Consider the following 12,101-nt stretch of genomic DNA (forward strand, 5'->3'; position numbering starts at 1 on the left):
GGATGTAGGCTAACATGAAGTCCAATTAAATAATCACTGGAAATGTCAGCGTAAACCCTGAAGGAATACATACTTCTACTGTGAAATGCTCCCACTGGAAATCATATTAACAAAAAGGTCATCAAGAAATGCTAAAGCTACGTACAAAGGAGGCAGGGGAAGTGAGGAGGGAAGGAACAGAAACTATTTTAATGCAATAAAGATACCACAAATGGTTTTATATTGACAGAGAGCTATCAGTCTGTTTTCACAGACGGGTTAGAGCAGACCAGATTTGCCCAAAGTGCCAGGTTTTGTTTGCTTTGTTTTTTAAACCTATTACCAAGTCTCTCCCTGCCCATCACCACGTGCATCCCTCAAGGAACTGGCCTGGAAACAGCCGGCGTGATCAAACACGAGTGCAACGCAAAGGGCTTTGGCTCAGCACGCCTGAAGAGTGGAAGGGTCCCGGCACGGTGTCAGACATCTGTAATCCTGGATGCATAGCAGCAGACATTTCTGTTTAATTCGCATGTTTTAGCGAACACTGACATTTTCATGGTTCAGCCATCCATTTATTCACTTTACCCTTTTAAGGGCAACCTCTTCAGGACAACTTCTTTCTAACGACGGAGCAGGCTGCTTTGTTTCTCCCAAGGATGAGTACAGGCTCTTTTCTAGTCCAAGCCACTGCTCCTCCACATCAGAAATACCAGCAACATTTGCACTAATATGAAAGGAAAAACGGGTGCTGATATACCATGCCAGTGTTTGAATGCCATCCATTCCTGCTGGATCTAAATGCTATTTAAAGTGAAGAGTTTCTATCCTTTTAGCTAGAAATAATATATCGGGCTCTGATTTGACACTTTCCAGCAAGTTATTTCAAAGCACATGAAAAAAAACTCAGAGAAAATAAAGGGTGCTGTCTTGACATAGCCACACTATCCAAAAATGAAAGCAGCAAACTACTGAACTAGCATGGTGCAAGCCAGCCCCCACACTGATACAAACTTCAGCACCAGCCCTGCCACCACTTAAATCCCAATCCTAATGGTCAGGGAGGCAAGGCTAGACCCTAAAAACCCCAAAGTGCAAGAGAAAGTTGGCCCAGTTTGTATCCATATACTTCAGAGTCACAGGAAGAAAAAAAAAAAAAAAACAAAACCCACCAAAACCCAAACACCACACCAAGATATTTACAGAATCGAGAGCTAAACATCAAACATAGAAACTCTTCAGTCACATCAAAACCAACGCGGGTCTCCTGGTCTCCACAGGTGAGTTAACACTAACACTTCCCAGGAAGCCTAAGCACTGTGTTATCCCTCAAAAGAGATGTCATTCTGCCTTACAGGACTAACACAAACACCTATGAACCTAAGATTAACCTCAGGTTAAATGATCACATTAAGTGGTTTTGTACCTAAACTATGCCAGCAAATTTTAAGCAGCAGCAAAAGGCTTATTCTTACTTTCCACCAACTGAACAGACTCCCATTATCTTAACAGAGATTAGAGTCCATCACCAACACAGTATAGGTCAACTGCTCTAACAACAGCTTTTGCTTTAAAGCACTACTGGTCAAATGCTTACGTTAGGGCTTAATATCACACTTTGGCACAATAAACTGAAGACAACCAATTTGACTGATAGGACAGAAGCTTGCAAGTTATCTTCTATTTTCCAAATGTCTTTAAACCACTGTAAAAAGAAAGATACATTTGTGATAATTCATGTGTGGACAAGGAGTACCATTTTCTGTTCTTTTTATTACCTTTAATTAAAAGCTGTTCTTCTCTGTTGCAATGAATCAAGTTGGAATTAACCCAGGCACACTGTAGACTCTTTAAAGCTAGAGCATAGTAAAAGAGTTGGAACCAACATGTTCACATTACTTTTTTTTTTTTTTTTTTAATCAAAGCCATTATCTTTGAAACAGAGTAATGCATACATGCAAAGCAGCATCTAATCCTAGTAGGAGCAGTGGGTCCCAAGCCCTCCCACTGAATGCATTCATGTCTCCCCAGCAGAAGGTGATGACAGATTTATAGTCACCAACTGGGTCTGCTAACCCCAGACTCCTCTGGTGGGAACAGCCCGGTGCAGGGACACACGAGCTGGCTGGACCCCAGCCAAGGGAGCTGTGGGTGCTGTTGAGCTAGACAAGCCTAGCGTTGCCTCAAACAGCCAACAGTCGGAGGCTCATTCCCTCAGGACAAGAGGGACTAGGTGGCACGTGGATCTACAAGGTCCCAGTTGCTCCCCACAGACTCACTGCCTGAGGTCTCTCCACACACAATCCTCTAGAAGTCACAAGGTGTTCTTAGGGAGACCACTAAGAATAAGCACCAGGAGATCATAAGCTTGTGCCCCTTCTGGATCTTGGTCTCTTCACTGGAAGTGGAGCTTTCCTTTAGGAAGGCAGTAACCTGCTCTCCCAAGCAGAGAAAGACATGAAAATGAACCTTGAATTTGTAAAAGAACAAAAATCCCCTATAGGCAAACCAGAGCCTACAGTTTATCACTTTTAGCAAAAACGCACTGTTAAGGGAGGAGGGGCAGGGGGTGCTTAGAAGCCTGTCTCCAACATCCTGCAACAGGCAGCTGTGTTGAAGGGCACCACCACGATGGTGGATGATCCTGGGTCAGCCACACTTAACACTGATGGCAACGAGACAGGCGAGCTCAATGTTATAAATGGTGGAGAGGACAGAAAAAGAAAACCCAGACAGATTGAAGTGATTTGTCCAAGGCCTCACAGAAAGCCTGTTATGTGAGCTTAGTCACAGAGTGGGACAATGACCATTGCACAGCCCTGGCCAGAGTGCTCCTGGCCCCAAGACTGCCCTGCTATCCAGGCACAGAGTTATCCCTCTTGCCGTATCACCCCCTTTCTGCACCACACAGAAGAGACACTTACTTCTATCTCCCCCTCCTCTCCTTCAGGCCCTAAAATGCTGCTGGACAGGTCCAGAACCAAGTCAGATACCACCTTCTGGAGGCACACACACTCCCAAGGAACCAACATCTTTCAGAGCAGGGTAGGACACACCAAAACCAACCTCCAGTGGGCTGAGATGCTTCCAGACATGAGGTTACCTTAATCATAGATCTTAACTGAAGCAAAGATTTTCCTGTACTGAAAAGTCACAGGGCATTAAAAACCCTGCAGATTCACTACTGAAGCTACTGGAACATCGATCAGCCACCCCACACAGAAACTAAAAGCGCCTCAGGACTTTCCAGCGGCGCAAATAACCCCACTGAACCCCTCCATACCTTCTGCTCACAGCAGCCCCCATTCTGCCTTTGCTCAGGGTGTGCTGAGAGGCAGCCAGGGCTGGTGGCCGAACCCAGAGGCACTGGTGCACAGGTGAGCTTTACCACCATAACCATCAACATTCACTGGATCAAGACCAGGTGAAAGGCAGCCACCTGAAAGACTTGCCAGCTGAAGCAGAAGCAAGTGCAAAGCTCAAGAAGGCACTTTTATCCAGCTTCCTCTCAACAGGACTCTCTGCCAGCTCTGACTTTTAGGGGAGGAGGGGAAGGTGACATCCATGATACCTGCCACTCTTCTTTAAGCCCCAGCTTACCAAACACCATTGTGATAACAAGAGCCTCAAAAAAAGTTTAACTTTTATAGTACAGAGATGTTTAAAAAAACCCACAACCTGAAGACAGATTCAGGTGAGTACCTAGAAACAAGGCTCCAGGCAAACAACTGCTCACGATAATTCAGGTCAGCCTTGTGATTTCTGTAGCCAGCACTCTCCCAGGCCCACCAGAGACTTCCCAACAAGGCCAAAGCACCACACGTAATCTTATCTTAGGTGCAAAGGGACAATGCATTAGGTCATCTTCATAGATTACCATAATCTATTTCTTTAAACAGCATGACTTCTTCAGCATGGGCTTGCAGGGCTGCATATTTGAGAAATGTTTCCCCTCCTGGTTAGCTGGTAAGCATGCAAAACCAGACAAACGTTAAGACTGTGTGCATGCTGTTTATGACATTTCTTTACTTCAGAGTTGCTTACATAAATAAAAAGCCCAATTATAAAGTGGCTTTTCACAGAGTAAAGAAAGAGTCATAGTCTAAAGACAAGTGGCTGATACCCCACTTCTCAATGCATTGTAAAGCCAAGGTAATCTCACCTAAAAACTTTTGTGCCCTTAAGCATAGTAAAAACATTGGCTGCTGCTTTGGAAGGAAAAAAAGTTTCTGGATTAGTTAACACCCAGACACAACTCAAACCTCAAATACAGCTACTTTTCCACCCTGAGCCTCTCCAAAAGGCTGTGCTGACCTTAAGAATAAAAAGCCAGAAGACAACAGCAAGCCACACTGAAGATTTTACTAGTAGAGCGTCTCACCTCCACCAGGGTAAGGGCAGCACATGAGGCATTTGGCTAATTATAACTCAACTTTGTGCACCAGGAACGTTGCAGGGGATGTCCCCCCAGTTTAAATAGAGCTGGAGCCAGATTTTTCTTTACAAGCATCAGAGATACTTGCCTAATGTAACAGTTTGCTTCTTGACTCTCAGTTTGGTTTCCACAGGTATGAGAAGCTAGAGAGCTAAAAAAGAAGTCCTTCCTGTTCCTCTCTTTCCAAGGCAGCGTCATTGCTCTTCCCCACAAGGACAGTTAAAGTGTGACAGGTACTGTGCAAGCCAGCACTCAGAAGCCTCAGATGCCATCATCTGGGAGGAAGTGCTACACTTTCCATTACTGGTGAATAGGCACAGTTTAGAGGTACACTCCTCCGCAAAAGCATCCCTCAAAGCGCAGAAAGAGCTGTGGTCTCCTACCACACCATCGGCCCAATTTCTCTATATATGCAAGACGTATAGACACACACAACCAATTTTCAAGTGTTATGGCCAATAAGATTATCTATTCCAGTGGAGAAAGATACTTTAAGCTCCAGCAGTCTGAGTCTGAAAACTGAAGGTGAAATCTCAGCTCTAATAGAGCCAGGAGAAGTTTTTTCCCCCAGTGACTGATGGGGCCACATTTCCTCTGCAGCACAGAGAGAACATGCTTTAGTTTTAAACACACTGGAAATTTCACATGCATTACTTAACACTTAAAAATACACATTTCCCTATTACAACCATGACCTAATAATTATTCAGTGGAGATCTCTGGTGGAAATAAGTGCCAGGGACGTGTTTTGTTGGTCAGCTGGATTTGTTGACCATTGCATCAAGTTTTACTCTCAAATATACTTGTGCAGGGTATTATAAATCCATTACGATTTAAAGTAACACCAACAAGGTTAAATAAATTAATTATAAGATTTGCAACAGATTCTGACCAGGTCAGGTATTCCAAAGGCAGTTGATCATAGTATTTTATACAATCATGGGACAGCATAAAACAGATACTTATTCCTTTTACAGGTGTCTTGGTCCCTCTGTAGGTGTTTCAACTTCTCCGATATGTGACTTCGGTGTGGCAAGAGAACTGAAGCTATTCTTAGACTGTGGCAGAAAGCATGAAGTGGTTTGCTGGCAGGTCTTACACTCCCGGCTATAATGAGAGCAAGTCATTTCATTTATTTCCCTGTCAGATGAGCAATGAGAAGACTGAAAGCCAGAGCATAAATAAGCTCCTCAGATCAGGAACAAGAACAGAGAAGCACCCAGTTGTTATCACCACCAGCCGGTTCCTCCCCATCCCCCTTGCAGCAGTCTAGCCATCAGTTTACAGCATGGGGGGCGGGGGGGGGCAGGGGGAAGAGGGAGGAAAAAAAATTATTCACCAAATTACATTTTGCACCTCTGCTTTTAATTTGGTGTTTCCCTGCAGCCAAATGCAGAAGCCTTTGAAAATTAAACACAGGACTTCAGCAGGTTCACAAGGCTCCCACTGCTGCGGCTGGAAGGCAGAGGAGGAAGGACAGGATGAAGACAATGCCACTAGACACCAGCCAGGGAGACAAAGGCAACTCCTCTTGGGTTAAAAGCCGTTGAAATGTGTTGGCACAGATGCTTCAATTTTTCATTTCATTTCATTTGTAGATTTAATTTAACTTGGAAAAGAGATGCTCAACTCCAAACCTAAGCATTTCATTCTGGATGAAATGATATTTTTCATCTGAATGCAAATGAATTTCCCACTTCCTATTTTTAGGACCCAGTAGCAAACTCAAGCACACAAAGCCCCAAGACTTCAGGCTGCTTTTGCTATGAGCCAAGGCGCTCAGGGAAGGTGGAGATGCCTCGCAGGAGAGAAAGGGGTACAGCCCCACCAAGGAGGGTCCAGGCTGCTGAGCCAGCCTGGGGCCACACCGCCATGCTCTCCCTTCCCAAATTCAGCAACAGCTTTACCATTGGCCTCAAGCAGAAGGGATGCTGGGCTCACATCACTGGTTTGTCCTCCTCTCCTTCCCAATGCTAAGCAAAAAAAAAGAAAAAAAAAATCCACAAAAAGGGAGGCTTTTAGGTTTCAGTAAGCACGCAATACCATGGTCTAGTAGGAAGGTGTGTGAGTACAGGAGTAAAGTATGACTTCTTCCTATTTTGTATACAGACTGAGCAGCAGCTTCAGTCCTGACAGCTTAGGCTGCTAGAACCCATGTAGAACATAAAAATAGGAGGTTTATGCCTGTCCCAAGTGTTCGGCATTCTGAACAAAAAAACCAAGCAAATCTTCGCTTCTAAAGAACTTAAATCAAAATTATGCAAATGTTATAATTATGACAAAAAAATGTTCCGTGTTAAAGGAAGCAGCAAAGAGAGGCATGGATAGAAAGAAGGAACAGAGGTCTTCAAATCCGCCCCCCATACCACAACATACATTAAACCCCAATGTTCTCTTGTCACAGTGCTAGTTTATATATTGGTCTGCTACATTAAAAATAAATCTGGCCACCTCTTTTCAACTTGAGCCTAATAAGGTGCCCCATACATATATTTATCTATAGATCACAGCCTGGCCTTTGGAAACAGCAGAGAGTTTCTCTGCTGCGTAAAAAGACTCGGGCACCTAAAACCTAAATACAGGCAGGGCCACGTTGTTACCCCAGCGTGCTGCAAGCCAAAGCTGTAACTCAACCCTCGGCTTTACCGATCGGATTCGCCCCACAACACGACACCGTGCCACAAAAACGGCAACGGGTCTGCGGGCTGACAGGCAGCACCAAACATGGAGAAGGTGGCACCGGATCAGGGGGACATAAACTTGGACAGCCAGGCTAGCAACCAGTGTTTGCAAACACAACACCGGGGATCAGATGGGCCAGCAATAAATTAGGACCGGATTGCGGCGAGCAGGAGAAATCGCTCAAAATAACAAACTGAGGCAGAGAGGGCTCCCCAGCTACCCCCAGTTTCATTTCGGTGCCTGAACCCAGGGGCATGCACACACCAGCTCCTGGGCTGCTGAACCAGGACAGGAGGGGGGAAAAAAAAAAAAAAAGCTATCTGACAAGTGAAACTAAATAACAAGCACTCCTCCAGCTCAGAAACTTAACCACAGCCTTCCTAAATGCTGCTTTATTGTATGCTCAACACCATTTGACCCTAGTTCAAGCCCCACTTCAAAGGGAGGGCGAGGAGTTAAGGTGATGAGGGGGAAGCTCCTTGCTACACACTTCCCCAGGTGAGGTCTGCTCTGGTCCAGCCAGCTGCTACATCCAAAAAGCAAAGGATTTGGGCTTCCTCTGTCTTCTAGCACACTTCCAGATCTGTTGACAGAACAGTTTGGGGAGGAGATTTCTGCTAAGCAGGTCTTTGAAGCAGATGCTAACATTTCTCAGTGGTTGAAAACAAAAACCAGCCCAAGCAGTCCCACAAGCACTCAGTTAAACCCAGCACAGCACCCAGGGGCACCTCCTCTCCTTTTTTTTTTTTTTTTTTTTTTTTTTTACAGATGAAGGGCACCATCACAACCTGAGAGATTCAATAAAAGCATACTGGAAACCTGTAGCAAGTGTCAAAGTAAACCCAGCATGACCATACACTTGCTGGGAGCAAGAAGAAAGTTCAGTGCTATTTTAAGCTTCCACAAGATACACCCACAGAGGAGTATCTCACAGGACCCTTAGCTCCTATAAAGACCTGAAACTAAACAGAGGAAAGGGGATAAACTATCAGCCCAATACATTCTCCTGCCACATTGTACAGGTTAGAAGTAGTAAGCTGTACAGAAAAATTAAGTGAATGTATACAGTACAAGCTAAGCAACAAATCCTTCCATAGTTTCTCAGTGCCACAGCCAGTCTCTGCCAACCATGCCTCCGAATGGCATAAACACCCAGAGGAAAGGAGATTCGATCTAGAGGGCAGCATTGTTATCAGTAGGAGCTACAGAATCAGATGAAGAAAGAGCAGTGTCCTTGGATGCTGCCTTAGCTGGTGGGGCTCATTTCTCCTAAAGCATTAAGGGATAGACCAAACACCACATTAACACAGAAGGCTTTACAGGAAAGCTATATACATATATAAGCATGCATACATGTAAACACAACACTTTCAGATCACTTTTTTTTTTTTAAGGCAAATTATTCCTTTTGTCCGCTATTCTCGCCCCGTATCACCAAAACAAGGCTTGACTGCTCCTCAAGTTTTGCTGACTGGTCCATGATGCAATGCCTCAGACCAACTGGCCTCACTCATCGTTCCTCCTCCCTTCTTCTACTGTCCTACTGGTCATCTCCAGCACCTATGAGTTCAGTTTTATATGGACTAAAATAAGGCTGCTAAGTAAAGGTCAGTCCGATGAGCTAAAAGAGAAGTATACCCTCCTGGACCTCTGCTCCTTGGGCTATAAATACTCAGAGCAAGCACTGGGGGAAATTCTTTGTCTGCACAGACAGACACCAGGAAGCACCCTTCCTCCTCCTTCCAGTTCCCACCCTCTCCGCTACTCAAGGAGAACAGAGAAATGCAAGCATCTCCCCGCTATGTTCATGGAAGACGTTCGCTTTGCCATCGGTGACTCAAGGCACACAGGCCCGCCCAGAAATAAACAAACGCTTTGAAAGTTCAACCATCAGCAAGGCTGACGGCAGAATACACGCACTGCAAAGAAAACCAGGAGGTTACACACAGTCAAAGAGGAGGATTACCTTTCAGGACTAGGGGTTCCTTGCCTTCTCGCTTGAGTGACTCCAGCACTATGTGGAGTGGCTGGGAAGGCATTACTCTGCTTGGCTCATTGGTATTCTCATCATAAACTATGATTTCTTTGGAAAAGATCCTCTTGAAGGAGTCCTTGCCTTCCCGGCATGAGATCAAGTCCAAGACGGTGATCTTGCCCTGCTGGAGCCTTCTCCGGCTGATCTTGTCAGAACAGTTAATGTGGACAGCCCCTTGAATGTGGCTCTTATTATACTCCATGAACGGCCTGCAGTCAATGATGACAGGCCCTTGGTTCTGTTGGTGGCTCTTGCTGCATTTGGTCATCTTCTTCGCCAGATCGTTGGGGTAAATTATTTTGATGCTAGCGAGTTGCTTGGTGGTGCCTGAGACCGGGCCCCCCACTCCGCCCAGCGGGCTCAAGCTGCCGGCGTTCTCATTGCTGTTGACCATTTGGTTGGCAGGGCAGGCGGTGGAGGCTCCGGCGTTGGTGCTGCTGGTGCTCGCTTGAGTTTGGGCCTGAGTGTCCTTGTCGTACGTTGCCACAGTGCAGCAACTGGCACTGCTGCATCCACAACTCAGGGAGCGTGCAGAGCCGTTAGATGAGGGCATATACGTGAGATTAGCAGTCTTTAGGGACACGACAGCTGCGCCGAGCAGACTGGAGTGGCTCTCACTGGCAGAAGAGGCAGATTCAAGATAGCTAGAGTCTAAACAAAGGTTGAGATCCTGAGGTCTCACTGGCCTCGAAAGTGCCACTACTACCCTGTCGTCTAAAGGAGATGGAGGCATGAGGAGGCTGAGCACTAGCAAGTTAAGAAGAACTCAAGATCACCCTGCAAAAGAAAAAAGGAAGGGGAAACGGGAAGAAGAAAAAGGTGATGAAAACAGGCCGTGAAATCACATAACCCCACAGATACAGCTACTTACTTTGCCAACATCCATTATCCATGGGTAACAACCTAACAACCCCTTCTGACAGTTATCAGCTCACAGTAGTCGCTAAAAAAAAAAAAAATCTCTTCCAATCCTACAGCAAATTCTTCAGCTACCTGCATGCGTGCACATGGCACACAGAATCCATGCAACTAGCCTGGACTGTGCAGCTACACCCAGGAGGAAGCATTTGTCTACATGCAGATGGTGCTGAGCTATTCTGAAAACCCAGGCTGCAAGGTACGCAACTGATAGTGACAGAGAGGCATGATGTCTTGTTCCCATTGCTTACTGCAAGGGAAGCAACTACTGGGCTGACTCGACTACTAGGAAGAATGCACAGGAACTGAATGTGTCAGTGGTGATATGCAACTTTTCCAGCAAGCTAGAATAAAATTAGCTTGTGAATAAATTCTGCGAGACTGTTACAAACTTGAACACACGAAGCTAAACACAAGACAGGAAAATTAGGTTCTGGAGATCGTTACAAGAAATAAGCACCGTGCTTTGCGCTTCCATCCCCACCCCCCCTTCAGAGAGGTTACTCCAGCCCCCGTTAAGTCCCCAGCTCCAGGCCCGGGAAGGCTGCTGCTCTCCAGCAGCCCCAGGGGCAGAAGATCCCACCTTTCACAGCTCCTAGCAAGAGTGGTCCCCTCTGCCCCGGCCAAGGTCACAGCCTGCCCAACCTTCGGCTTGCCGTTTGCTAAGAGACGGCACACGGCATTGGAAAACCACGCTCTCCGCTCGGGAGGAAAGGAAAACAAGAGCAAGACAACCTAAGAAAGCCCAGAGAGTGTCTCCTCTTCCCCAGCAACTTTGGGAGCAGCTGCAGCTCTCGCTGAAAAACACATCCTATCAGCAACTTCACAAACTCCACCAAACCCCCAAAACCGAGCAAGCGCTGGCGGCACCGGTTCACCTCTCCGTCCAGCACCGCACCGGGCGCACTGACAGGGAGCACGGAGATGCCCCGTCCCGAACAGCGAGGCTTCCTACCGGGGCGGCTCGCGAGACGCTTCCCCCCCCCCCCCCAAAAAAAAAAAACCAACCCAACAACAAAACCAAAAAACCAGCCACCGGAGCAAACCCGCGGGCACCTCCGGAGCGAGGGAAGGTGCCGCGACCCACCCGCCCGGTGACGGCGGAGGTCCCGGGGCCGGGCGAAGCAGCGGCGGCTCAGCCGGGAGGTTTTCCAGCCTCCTGTTGTATTCCCAAACCTCCCCTCGCGCTGCTCAGAAAAAAGGATAAACAAGCCCCGAGCGTCTTCGCCTGACGCGATTTTAAAAAATTAAATAAACGAGGGAGATAGCGCAGCTCCTCTAGCGAGGGACGGGGAAACAAGACAAAAAAAAAGCAGAACAGAAGTGGGAAACTGAAGTTTTACCCCGAGCGCAGGGAACCGGGGCCGCCGCCACCCGCGCGGAGGGCCGGGCCGGTGCTCCCTGCCGCGGCAGCTGTGCCCGGGCTCCCCCGGCCCCCCGCGGAGGGATGCAACGGGACGGGACGGGACGGCGGCGCGGAGCGGCACGGCACGGCACGGCACGGCACGGCGCTCGCACTCACTCGCTCGCTCGCGCACTCACTCACCGGCGCGGCGCGCTCCGGCCCGGTACGTCGCGGCCCCGCGCGGCCGCCGCTGCGTCTCGCGCCCGCTGCCCCGCACACCGCCCTCCCCGGGTCCCGCGCGCCGCCCGCACCATCCTCGTTACTTTCTCTTTTGCTACCGCGTAAATGTACGGCTCGGCGGGGGCGGGGCGTGAGGCGACGGGCGGCTTCGCCGACCAATAGCGACGCGACGGCGAGCGGCGGGGCGGGGACGGAGGCGTGACCGGCTCGCGGGGCGCCGGGGCGGTGATGTCATCGACAGCCAATCGGGAGGGCGCGGCGCCGGCCCCGCGCCCCGGGGCAGCAGCTGCTCCCCGTTGACAGGCGGAGGCGGCCGGGCCGCGCGCCCCCCGCGGCAGCGCCCCCCGCAGGACGGGCTGGGCGCAGGCGGCCCCGGGGCGCGGCTCGAGGGGCGCGAAGCGCCCGGGTCATACGGCGGCCTCGGCGGCGCTGCCACCCCCCCCCCCCCCCCCCCCCCGAGCCGAACG

General features: G+C 48.6%; 1 protein-coding gene across 3 annotated transcripts in view; it reads right to left on the reverse strand.

Moving 5' to 3' along the window:
- DUSP10 (dual specificity phosphatase 10) overlaps positions 1 to 12,101 on the reverse strand; it is a 76,291-nt gene that overhangs the window by 15,545 nt on the left and 48,645 nt on the right. The window contains exons 1-3 of one of the 3 annotated variants that reach the window (XM_075749322.1): positions 11,596 to 11,694; positions 10,003 to 10,074; positions 9,063 to 9,908 (exon numbers count right to left, since the gene is read on the reverse strand). In XM_075749322.1, the coding sequence (XP_075605437.1) occupies positions 9,063 to 9,864 (802 nt within the window). In that variant the 5' untranslated portion in view covers positions 9,865 to 9,908; positions 10,003 to 10,074; positions 11,596 to 11,694. Of the gene's footprint in view, positions 1 to 9,062; positions 9,909 to 10,002; positions 10,075 to 11,595; positions 11,745 to 12,101 lie in introns of those variants that run through there. The other 2 variants (XM_075749318.1, XM_075749321.1) reach the window with 2 other exon arrangements.

The sequence above is a fragment of the Balearica regulorum genome, chromosome 3, assembly GCF_011004875.1.
Source record: "Balearica regulorum gibbericeps isolate bBalReg1 chromosome 3, bBalReg1.pri, whole genome shotgun sequence".
In the NCBI taxonomy this organism is placed as follows: Eukaryota; Metazoa; Chordata; class Aves; order Gruiformes; family Gruidae; genus Balearica; species Balearica regulorum.